The 12778-nt window shown below is 39.5% G+C and overlaps 1 protein-coding gene across 1 annotated transcript; it reads right to left on the reverse strand.

Moving 5' to 3' along the window:
* LOC138900312 (uncharacterized mitochondrial protein AtMg00240-like) lies at positions 1–474 on the reverse strand. The gene is made up of 2 exons (XM_070187036.1): positions 199–474; positions 1–126 (listed from the first exon to the last, which is right to left on the reverse strand). The coding sequence occupies exons 1-2, from the start codon at positions 472–474 to the stop codon at positions 1–3; spliced, it is 402 nt and encodes a 133-aa protein (XP_070043137.1).
* Positions 475–12778: the final 12304 nt, after the last annotated feature.

Consider the following 12778-nt stretch of genomic DNA (forward strand, 5'->3'; position numbering starts at 1 on the left):
TTATAAAATGACAGTTTTGGTTCTCTCGTGATATACAGGAATGGCTACAATCTGCATAGCAGCCTTGCTAACACGGTAAACTTCAATAGGTAGATTTACTTCAATTCCAATTTTTTGCATGAGTCCCTGTAGCCAAATGAGTTCAGCTACTGTGGCTGCAATGCTTCTGTATTCATCCTATGCAGAACTCCTAGATACCGTGGTTTGCTTCTTTGATTTCCAAGAAACCAATGAATCTCCAATCTTGATCAAGTACCTTGTTACTGATTTTCTGGAGAATGGACATGCAACCCAATCTGCATCACAGTAGGTTGTGATAATGTTCTTGTTTGTGCTTGACAGTAGAATCCCTCTTCCAGGTTGATTTTTGATATACTTGACAATTCTCATAGTTGCTTCCATGTGAGATATTTTAGGTTGTTGTAAGAACTGACTAAGAGTTTGTACACTGAATGATAAATCAGGTCTGGTCATAGCCAAGTAGAGTAGTTTGACTATCGACCTTGTCACGACCCGAAATTCCCACATTCGGATCGTGATGGCGCCTAACATTTCACTTGCTAGGCAAGCCAACGTTAGAATAATATTATCAATTTTTAAAATAATTTTTAAATTTATTAATAACAAAGAACAATTGCGGAAGTAAATTCTGAAATATAGTGAATAATTCATAAAAACAAAACGGTGTCTAAATATCATCCCAGAATTGGTGTCACAAGTGCACGAGCTTCTAGAATAAATACAAATAAAGGTCTGAATAAAATAAAACTGTCTGAAAACAAACACACAGCTAAAGTAAAATAGACGGGGACTTCAGAACTGCGGATGATGTGCAGTTATACCTCAAGTCTCCTCCGAGTAACTGAAATCCGAGCAAGTCTATAATACGCCGCTGGGACCAACTCAGAAATCTGTACAAGAAGTGCATAGTATAGTATCAGTACAATCGACCTCATGTACTGGTAAGTGCTGAGCCTAACCTCGACGAAATAGTAACGAGGCTAAGGCGGGTCACTTACATTAACTTGTACGCAATATTAGTAACAACAACAAATAATAAAAATAAATCAGGTAACTCATTTATAATAATTGAAGCCAACTCAGCAGTCATAACCAATTATCATTTTTATCAATTTCCGTTGCAGCGTGCAACCCGCTCTCACAATATATTCATATTCAATTCTGTTGCAGCGTGCAACCCGCTCTCCCAATATATTTCTTTTAATCAAGTTTGTCATATATTTATTTTAATCCAGTTTATATAGACTTTTAAATTAGTGTGTTGCGGCGTGCAATTCGATCTCTCAAATATTGACTTTTAGTAAGTCTGTTGCGGCGTGCAACCCAATCCTCCAATATGAACTTTTTAATAAGTCTGTTGTGGCGTGCAACCCGATCCTCCAATATGGACTTTTAATAAGTCTGTTGCGGCGTGCAACCCGATCTTCCAATATGGAGTTTTAATAAGTCTGTTGCAGCGTGCAACCCGATCCTCATATATATTCATTTCGATCAATTCTGTTGCGGCGTGCAACCCGCTCCTCCAATATATTCATTTACCAATTCTTATAGAAGAAATTTCCCCAATAAATTCAATAATTAATATAAAATTTTAAGACAACAAGCATACAATAATTATGATTTAATTATGAAACAAACAATGATAAATAATAAATTATTATGGAAATCATGGAAAAAATAGGCGGTTTAATGTTTAATATACTAAATGTCAAGTAGAAATTAATACACATAATTTAAATAAGCATGTAGCAATTATTACAGGAATTCAAGAATTAATATTTCACAAGGAATTATGAGTGAAACAATTAATATAATGATTCATTCATAATTTAAAATAATTTATGATTTTCAAATAATTATGCAAACAATTAATTCGATGACATATAGACACTCGTTACCTTGCCTATACGTCGTTCACATGCAATTCACATAACAAATAATTTAAGGGTTCTATTCTCTCAAGTCAAGGTTAACCATGACACTTATCTCGCTTTGCAAATTCCAATCAATTACTCAACCACAGCTTTTTCTTTTAAATTTTTCTCCAAAAGCTTCAAATATATTCACAAACAATTCGATATATTCAATACGAATCATAGGAATTAATTTCATATGAATTTACTAATTTTCCAGATAAAAATCCAAAATTCATTTAAATATTCGACAGTGGGACCCACGTCTCAAATCTCAGAAAAACTTAGGAAATCCCAACACCTATTCCGATACAAATCCAATCATACAAAATTTATCAAATTCCGATGTCAAATGGACGTTCAGATCTTAAATTTTCGTTTTTGGAAGATTTTATAAAAATTCCAATTTCTTCCATCTAAATCCGAAATAAATGATGAATATAGACTTAGATTTATGAAATACAATCACTATATGATAAAGAACACTTACCCAGATCGAAATCGTGAAAAACTCTTTTGAAATCGCACCTAAACCGAGTTCTAATTGAGGGTTTGTGAAAAATAGGAAAAATCCCGTTTTGGTTCTGTTTTAAATCACAGGCGTCAGGCCTTCTTCGCGTTCGCGATGAGTAGTAGCCCGTGGCTTTCGCGTTCGCGAAGGCTTTTTCCCCTCTAGCCTCGCGTTCGTGTGCCTGTGCTCGCGCTCGCGTAGAAGGACGACTGGCCCCTCCTCCAGGCCTCTAAAGCTTCGCGTTCGCATTGAGCTAGTCGTGTTCGCGAAGGTAAAGTCCCTATAGCTTCGCGTTTGCAATCCAATCTTCACGTTCGCGTAGAAGGAAAATTCAGCCAGACCAGTTTGCTCTTCGCGTTCGCGAGAGTACACTCGCGAACGCGATGAAGGAAATACCAGAAGCCTGAAGTTGGAGAAAACCAGATTTTTCTAAGTTCAAAATCATCTCGTATCCTATCCGAAACTCACCCGAGCCCTCGAGGCTCCAAACCAAACATGCACACAAGTCCTAAAACATCATACGAACTTGCTCGCGCGATCAAATCGCCAAAATAACACCTAGAACTACGAATCGGATGCCAAATCAAAGGAAATTTTCAAGAAAACTTTAAAACTTATATTTTTACAATCGGGCGTCCGAATCACGTCAAATCAACTCCGATTCTCACCAAATTCTGCAGACAAGTCATAAATATTATTGTGGACCTTTATCGCGCTCCGGAACTAAAATACGGACCCGGGGTCAATAAATCCAACATCAGTAATTTCTTAAAAATTATTAAGCTTTCAAGCTTTTAATGTTTCATCAAAATTCCATATCTCGGGCTAGGGATCTCGGAATTCGATTTCGGGCATACGCCCAAGTCCCAAATTATGATACGGACCTAAAAAAATTGTCAAAATACTGATCCGGGTCTGTTTGCTCAAAATGTTGACCAAAGTCAACTCAGATGAGTTTTAAAACTCTATTTCATATTTTAATCCATTTTTCACATAAAAACTTTCCGAAAAATTGTACGGACAGCGCACGCAAGTCAAGGAATGATATTTTGGGTCATCACATTCTCCACCTCTAAAACAAACATTCGTCCTCGAATGGAGTTAGAAAACAAAGTTCCTGAGCTGGTGAATAAGTGTGGATATTTACTCTGCATATCCGACTCGTTAGGTAAATGCCTCTACCGGCTGACTTCTCCATTGCACCCGAACTGAAGAATAACTCTTAGACCTCAACTATCGGACCTGCCGGGCTAGAATAACCACCGGCTCCTCCTCGTAAGTCAAATCTTTGTCCAATTAGACTGAGCTGAATTCTAACACATGGGAGGGATCACCATGATATTTTCGGAGCATAGACACATGGAACACCGGATGAACCGTTGATAAACTAGGTAGTAATGCAAGTCTGTAGGCTACTTCACCCACCATTTCAAGAATTTCAAAGGGTCCGATATACCTAAGGCTCAACTTGCCCTTCTTTGCGAACTTCATTACACCTTTCATAGGTAAAACTCGGAGCAATATTCTTTCTCCAACCATGAATGCAATATCATGAACTTTACGGTCGGCATAACTCTTTTGCCTAGACTGAGCTGCGCGAAGTCGATCCTGAATAATCTTGACCTTATCCAAGGCATCTTGTACCAAATCGGTACCCAATAACCGAGCCTCTCCCGGTTCAAACCAGCCAACTGGCGAACGGCATTGCCTTCCGTATTAAACCTCATATGGAGCCATCTGAATGCTCGACTGGTAGCTATTATTATAAGCAAACTCCGCAAGTGGCAAGAAATGATCCCAAGAACCTCCAAAGTCTATAACACAAGCGCAAAGCATATTCTCCAATATCTGAATAGTGCGCTCTGACTGTCCGTCTGTCTGTGGATGAAATGTTGTACTCAATTTCACCCGTGTGTCTAACTCACGCTATACAGCCCTCCAGAAATGTGAGGTAAACTGCGTACCTCGATCTGAAATAATAGACACTGCACACCGTGAAGGCGGACAATCTCACGAATGTAAATTTCAGCTAACCTTTCTGAAGAATAGGTAACTTCCACTGGAATGAAATGTGTTGATTTGGTTAACATGTCCACAATGACCCAAACTGCGTCAAATTTTCTTTGAGTCCGTGGGAGTCCAACAACAAAATCCATAGTGATACGCTCCCATTTCCATTCAGGAATTTCTAACTTCTGAAGAAAACCACCAGGTCTCTGATGCTCGTACTTAACTTGCTGACAATTCAGACACCGAGCTATATATGCAACTATATCCTTTTTCATTCTCCTCCACCAATAATGTTGCCGCAAATCTTGATACATTTTGGCGGCACCTGGATGAATAGAATACATGGAACTGTGTGCCTCATCAAGAATTACTTTACGAAGCCCATCCACATTAGGCACACAAATACGACCCTGCATTCGCAGAACTCCATCTTCCCCCACAGCAACCTGTTTGGCATCACCGTGCCGCAACGTGTCCTTAAGGACAAGTAAATGAGAATCATCATACTACCCCTCTCTGATGCACTCATATAAAGAAGATCGAGCGACTGTGCAAGCTAGAAATCGACTAGGTTCTAAAACATCTAACCTCATGAACTGATTACCCAAAGTATGAACATCTACAGCTAATGGCCTCTCACCAACCGGAATATACGCAAGACTGCCCATACTCACAGCCTTTCTACTCAAAGCATCGGCCACTATATTGGCCTTTCCGGGGTGATACAAAATGGTGATATCATAGTCTTTCAACAACTCCAACCATCTTCTCTGCCTTGAATTAAGATCTTTTTGTTTGAACAGGTACTGAAGGCTACGATGATCAGTAAATACCTCACACGAGACACCGTAGAGGTAATGCCTCCAAATCTTCAGCGCATGAACAATGGCTGCCAATTCTAAGTCATGAACAGGATAATTCTTCTCGTAAACCTTCAACTGCCGCGACGCATATGCAATCACCCTGCCATCTTGCACTAATACTGCACCAAGCCCAATGTGAGATGTATCATAATATACTGTATACGATCATGAACCTGTGGGTAATACAAACATTGGCGTCGTAGTCAAAAATGTCTTGAGTTTCTGAAAGCTCAACTCACACTCATCTGACCATCTGAATGGGACACCCTTCTGGGTTAGTCTGGTCAATGTGCTTGCTATAGATGAAAACCCTTCCATGAACCGGCGATAATAACCTGCCAAACCCAGGAAACTCCGGATCTCTATAACTGAAGTAGGTCTAGGCCAATTCTGAACAGCCTCTATCTTCTTAGGATCCACTTTTATGCCTTCTGCCGATACAACATGCCCCAAAAACGCAACTGAGTCAAACCAAAACTCACATTTTGAAAATTTGGCATATAACTGATTATTCGTCAAAGTCTGAAGTACACTCCGAAGATGTTGCTCATGTTCCTCTCGACTACTGGAGTAAATCAAGATATCATCAATGAATACAACCACAAAAGAATCCAAATAGGGCTTGAACACCCGGTTAATCAGATCCATAAATGTTGTTGGGGCATTTGTCAACCCAAATGACATCACTAGGAATTCGTAATGCCCATACCGAGTCTAAAAAGTTGTCTTAGGGATATCAGATGCCCTAATCTTCAACTGATGGTAACTAGACCTCAAATCAATCTTCGAAAATACCTTGGGACCCTGAAGCTGATCAAATAAGTCATCAATTCTTGGCAACGGATATTTATTTTTGATAGTGGCCTTGTTCAACTGCCGATAATCTATACACATCCGCATAGTGCCATCTTTCTTCTTTTCAAATAATACTGGTGCACCCCAGGGCGAGATACTGGGTCTAATAAATCCCTGATCAAGCAAGTCTTGTAACTGCTCTTTCAATGCTTTCAACTCCGGCGGAGCCATACGGTATAGTGGAATAGAAATGGGTTGAGTGTCCGGAGCCAAATCAATACAGAAGTCAATATCTCTGTCGGGTGGCATCCCCGGCAGATCTGCAGAAAATACTTTTGGAAATTCACGAACAACTGGTACTGAGTCCATAGAAGGAACATCCGCACTGGGATCGCGAATATAAGCCAAATAGTCTAGATACCCTTTCTCTACCATACGCTGAGCTTTCATATAAGAAATAACCCTGTTGGCAGAATGACTAGAAGTTCCTTTCCACTCTAACCGAGGTAACCCCGGCATAGCTAGGGTCATTGTCTTGGCATGACAATCCAATATAGCATGATAAGGGGACAGCCAATCCATACCCAAGATGACATCAAAATCTACCATATCAAGAAGTAGAAGATCCACACTAGTTTCAAGAATACCAATAGTAACCACACACGAACGATAGACATGATCTACTATAACAGAGTCTCCCACCGGTGTAGATACACACACAGAAGCACTCAAATAATCACAAGGCACAACCAAATATGAAGCAAAATAGGAGGACACATAGGAATAAGTAGATCCTGGATCAAATAGAACTGAAGCATCTCTATGGAAAACTGGAATAATACCTGTGATCACAGTATCATCTGACTCGGCCTCAGGCCTAGCTGGAAAAGCATAAAATCGGGGCTGGGCCCCACCACTCTGAATTGCGTCCCTGGGACGGCCTCTAACTGGCTGGCCTCCACCTCTAACGGCCTGACCTCCACCTCTAATGGCCTGACCTCTACCTCTAGATGCCTAACCCCTACCTCTAGCTTGCTCAACAGGCGGTGAAGCAACCGGTGCCGGTATGATGGCACGAGAATCTTGTCGAGATCTGTTACTTGCCAATTTAAGGAAATACCTCTTGATGTGACCAATGTTCCCGCACTCATAACACCCATCCTGATATCGTGGCTGCTGAAGCTGAAGCTCACCTAGATGGGCCAGATAACCGCTGTAGTAACTCTGGAGTGGTGGTGCACTGATAGAAGCTGAATGTGCACTAAATGTTGGCTGCCCATAGTAAGGCATAATAGGACCGTGACTATCTGAAGCGTTGTGAGATGCATGAAGTGCTGAATGAAACGGTCTGGGAGGATGACCCCTACCAAAATTACCCCTACCTCCAGACGAGACACCACTGAATCCACCGAACTGACGAGGCCTCTTATCAGATCTCTGCCCTCTTTCCTGTGCAAGAACCATCTCGATCCTTCTCGCGACATTATCATCCGCCTGAAAAGAAATACCACTTCCGGTCTCCTTGGCCATCTGTAGCATGATAGGGTGAGTGAGTCCCTCAATAAATCTCCTCACTCTCTCTCTCCCTCAGTAGGTAGTAAAATGAGAGCATGATGGGCCAAATCCACAAAACGGGACTCATACTGAGTAACAGTCATACTACCGTGTTGTAGACGCTCAAATTGCTTGCGGAATTCCTCTTTCAGTGTGATAGGAAGGAACTTCTCCATAAATAGCTGAGAGAACTGCTCCTAGGTAAGTGCAAGCGATCTAACTGGTCTGTTCAATGTATAATCTCTCCACCATCTCTTGGAGAAAACCCGCCATCTGAAATACAGCAAAATCAACCTCATTGGTCTCAACTATACCCATGTTCCGTAGCACCTCGTGGCAGCGCTCAAGATAATCCCGTGGGTCCTCAGAAGGTGTACCACTAAAGTGAACTAAAAGATCTTAGTAAACTTATCCAATCTCAATAAGGCCTCAAAAGACATGGCGGGCCTATCACCGATCTGTGCCGCAACAACTGACTGAACTACCCCAACTGGCGGGGCTACTGAAGCCTAATTCCGGGGAGCCATCTGCTCTGTAGCGGGAGTAGTGGGAGTTTGTGCTCCTCCCCCAGCCTGTGAGACGGCTGGTGCCACTGGAAATGTACCATTCTGGGTCATGCCCTCCATAAGACTCACCAAATGGACTAGAGCATCCTGAAGTACTGGAGTGGATATGAATCCTTCCGGGACCTGAACTGGTCCAACTGGTACATTCTGAACTGGAACTTCCTCCTGAAGATCCACCTGAGGTTCTATAACAGGTGCAGCTGCTCGACCTCTGGACTGAGCTCTACCTCGGCCTCTAGCATGACCTCGACCTCGACCTCTACCCCTGGCAATAGTTGCCACCGGAGGTTCTCGTCCCTGTCCATCGGTAGAGGTATTACGTGTTCTCACCATCTACAAGGGAATAAGAGTAGAATGGTTCAATCATCAATGATAGAATAAAATTGTACAACAGAATAAGAAAGAAGTGATATTGTTCCCAAACTTCATATCCTCTGAGAGATAAGTACAGACGTTTCCGTACTGATCCTTCAGACTCTACTAAGCTTGCTCGTGACTCGTGAGACCTATGTAACCTAGTGCTCTAATACCAACTGTCACGACCCAAAATTCCCACCTTCGGACCATGATGGCGCCTAACATTTCACTTGCTCGGCAAGCCAACGTTAGAATAATATTATCAATTTTTAAAATAATTTTTAAATTTATTAATAACAAAGAACAATTGCGGAAGTAAATTATGAAATATAGTGAATAATCCATAAAAAAAAATGGTGTCTAAATACCATCCCAGAATTGGTGTCACAAGTGCACAAGCTTTTAGAATAAACACAAATAAAGGTCTGAATAAAATAAAGCTGTCTGGAAACAAGCACACAGCTAAAGTAAAATAGACGGGGACTTCAGAACTGCGGATGCTGTGCAGTTATACCTCAAGTCACCTCCGAGTAGCTGAAATCCGAGCAAGTCTATAGTACGTCCCTGAGACCAACTCCGAAATCTGCACAAGAAGTGCAGAGTATAGTATCAGTACAACCGACCCCATGTACTGGTAAGTGCTGAGACTAACCTCGACGAAGTAGTAACGAGGCTAAGGCGGGTCACTTATATTAACTTGTACACAATATTAGTAACAATAACAAATAATAGAAATAAATCAGGTAACTCATTTATAATAATTGAAACCAACTCAATAGTCATAACCAATTATCATTTCCATCAATTTCCGTTGCAGCGTGCAACCTACTCTCACAATATATTCACATTCAATTCTGTTGCAGCGTGCAACCCACTCCTCCAATATATTCTTTTTAATCAAGTGTGTTGCGGCATGCAACCCGATCCCCCAACAGACGCAACAGACTTATTTAAAAGTCGATATATATATATATATATATATATATATATATATATATATATATATATATATATATATATATATATATAAATAAGTCTGTTGCGGCATGCAACCCGATCCTCCAATATGGACTTTTAATAAGTCTGTTGCAGCGTGCAACCCGATCCTCATATATATTCATTTCGATCAATTCTGTTGCGGTGTGCAACCCGCTCCTCCAATATATTCATTTACCAATTCTTATAGAATAAATTTCCCCAATAAATGCAACAATTAATATAAAATTTTAAGACAACAAGCATACAATAATTATGATTTAATTATGAAACAAACAATGACAAATAACAATTTATTATGGAAATCAGGGAGAAAATAGGCAGTTTAATATTTAATATACTAAATGTCAAGTAGCAATTAATGCACATAATTCAAATAAGCATGTAGCAATTATTACAGGAATTCAAGAATTAATATTTGACAAGAAATTATGAGTGAAACAATTAATATAATAATTCATTCATGATTTAAAATAATTTATGATTTTTAAATAATTATGCAAATAATTAATTCGACAATGTATAGATACTCGTCACCTTGCCTATACGTCGTTCACATGCAATTCACATAACAAATAATTTAAGGGTTCTATTTCCTCAAGTCAAGGTTAACCACGACACTTACCTCGCTTTGCAAATTTTAATCAATTACTCAACCACAGCTTTTCCTTTTAAATTTGTCTCCAAAAGCTTCAAATCTATTCACAAACAATTCGATATATTCTATACGAATCATAGGAATTAATTCCATATGAATTTACTAATTTTCTGGATAAAAATCCGAAATTCATTTAAATATTCGACAGTGGGACCCACGTCTCAAATCTCGAAAAAACTTATGAAATCCGAACACCCGTTATCATACGAGTCCAACCATACAAAATTTATCAAATTCCGATGTCAAATGGACCTTCAAATCTTAAATTTTTATTTTTGGAAGATTTTATAAAAATTTCAATTTCTTCCATCTAAATCCGAAATAAATGATGAATATAGACTTAGATTTATGAAATACAATCACTATATGATAAAGAACACTTACCCAGTTCGAAATCGTGATAAACTCTTTTGAAATCGCACCTAAACCGAGTTCCAATTGAGGGTTTGTGAAAAATAGGGAAAATCCCTTTTTGGTTCTGTTTTAACTCACAGGCAACAGGCCTTCTTCGCGTTCGCGAAGGGCCTGTCGCGTTCGCGATGAGGTAGCCCGTGGCTTTCGCGTTTGCGAAGGATTTTTCCCCTCTAGCCTCGCGTTCGCGTGCCAGTGCTTGCGCTCGCGTAGAAGGACGACTGACCCCTCCTCCAGGCCTCTAAAGCTTCGCGTTGAGCTAGTCGCGTTCGCGAAGGTAAAGTCCCCATAGCATCGCGTTTGCAATCCAATCTTCACGTTCGGGAAGAAGGAAAATTCAGCCAACCCAGTTTGCTCTTCGCGTTCGCGAGAGTACACTCGCGAACGCGATGAAGAAAATACCATAAGCCTAAAGTTGGAGAAAACCAGATTTTTCTAAGTTCAAAATGATCCCGTATCTTATCCGAAACTCACCCGAGCCCTCGAGGCTCCAAACCAAATATGCACACAAGTCCTAAAATATCATACGAACTTGCTCGCGCGATCAAATTACCAAAATAACACCTAGAACTATGAATCAGACGCCAAATCAAAGGAAATTTTCAAGAAAACTTTAAAACTTATATTTTTACAACCGGACGTCCGAATCACGTCAAATCAAGTCTGATTCTCACCAAATTCGGCAGACAAGTAATAAATATTATTGTGGATCTTTATCGGGCTCTGAAACCTAAATACAGACCCGGAGTCAATAAATCGAACATCAGTAATTTCTTAAAAATTATTAAGCTTTCAAGCTTTTAATTTTTTATCAAAATTCCATATCTTGGGCTAGGGACCTCAAAATTTGATTCCGGGCATACGCCCAAGTCCCAAATCACGATACGGACCTATCAAAATTGTCAAAACACTAATCCGGGTCTGTTTGCTCAAAATGTTGACCAAAGTCAACTCAATTGAGTTTTAAAGCTCTATTTTATATTTTAATCTATTTTTCACATAAATCTTTTCATAAAATTGTACAGACTGCGCACGTAAGTCGAGGGATAATAAATGATGCTTTTAGAGGTCTTAGAATATATAATTACTTATTAAATTTAAAGATAATATTTTGGGTCATCACAGACCTTTGGTATAAGTTATTGCTAGCAAAAGGTTCATCTTCTAAGTGATCAGTACTTTTACAGTGATCATCATACTCTTTTGTTGTAAGTTTAACATTAGTATCTAAGGGAGTTACAGAAGGTTTAGCAACACCAAGTCCAAGCTCTGAAATAAGCTTCAGTGCATATTTCCTTTGATGCATTAGTATACCTTGTTTAGATCTTGCAAATTCAATACCTACGAAGTATTTTAACTTACCTAGATCCTTCATTTTAAAAGCCTGCTGCAGTGTGTTCTTTGTTTCTTCAATCAGGCTCAGACTATCACCTGTTATAAGCATATCATCAACATACACTAACACTATAGTAGTGCATTCTGATATTTTCTTGATAAATAAGGAGTGGTCAAACTGGCTTTGCGTGAACTGAGACCTTGTTAGTGCTCCAGTCAATTTTGCATTCCATTGTCTTGGAGCTTGTTTTAGACCATACAAGGATTTGATGAGCCTGCACACTGGTTTCTTCTCCCCTGGCTTTTAAATCCTTGTGGAAGCTCCATGTAAATTTCATCATATAGATCCCCTAGAAGAAAGGTATTATGCACATCCATTTGATGTATATGCCATTGTTTTCCAGCTGCAATTGTCAGTATAGTTCTTATTGTCTTCATCTTAACTACTGGAAAAAAGTTTCCTAATAATCAATCCCCTCTTTTTAGTTGTATCCCTTTGCCACTAGTGTGGTATTAAACCTTTCAATTTCACATGTAGCTTTGTATTTTACTTTGTAAATCCATTTACACCATATTGGTGTTTTACCTTCAGGAAGAGAGACTATATCTCATGTATGAGTACTCTCTAAGGCATCAATTTATGCTTTAATTGCTTCTATCCATTTTGGATCTTTAATAACTTCTGAGTTATTTGTAGGTTCAGTTACTGATGAAGAAGTGGCTATGTATGCTTGATATGTTGAGGATAGTCCATCATAGGATATATATTTTGAGATGGAATAGGGAAC

Source organism: Nicotiana tomentosiformis, chromosome 10 (genome assembly GCF_000390325.3).
Source record: "Nicotiana tomentosiformis chromosome 10, ASM39032v3, whole genome shotgun sequence".
Classification (NCBI taxonomy): domain Eukaryota; kingdom Viridiplantae; phylum Streptophyta; class Magnoliopsida; order Solanales; family Solanaceae; genus Nicotiana; species Nicotiana tomentosiformis.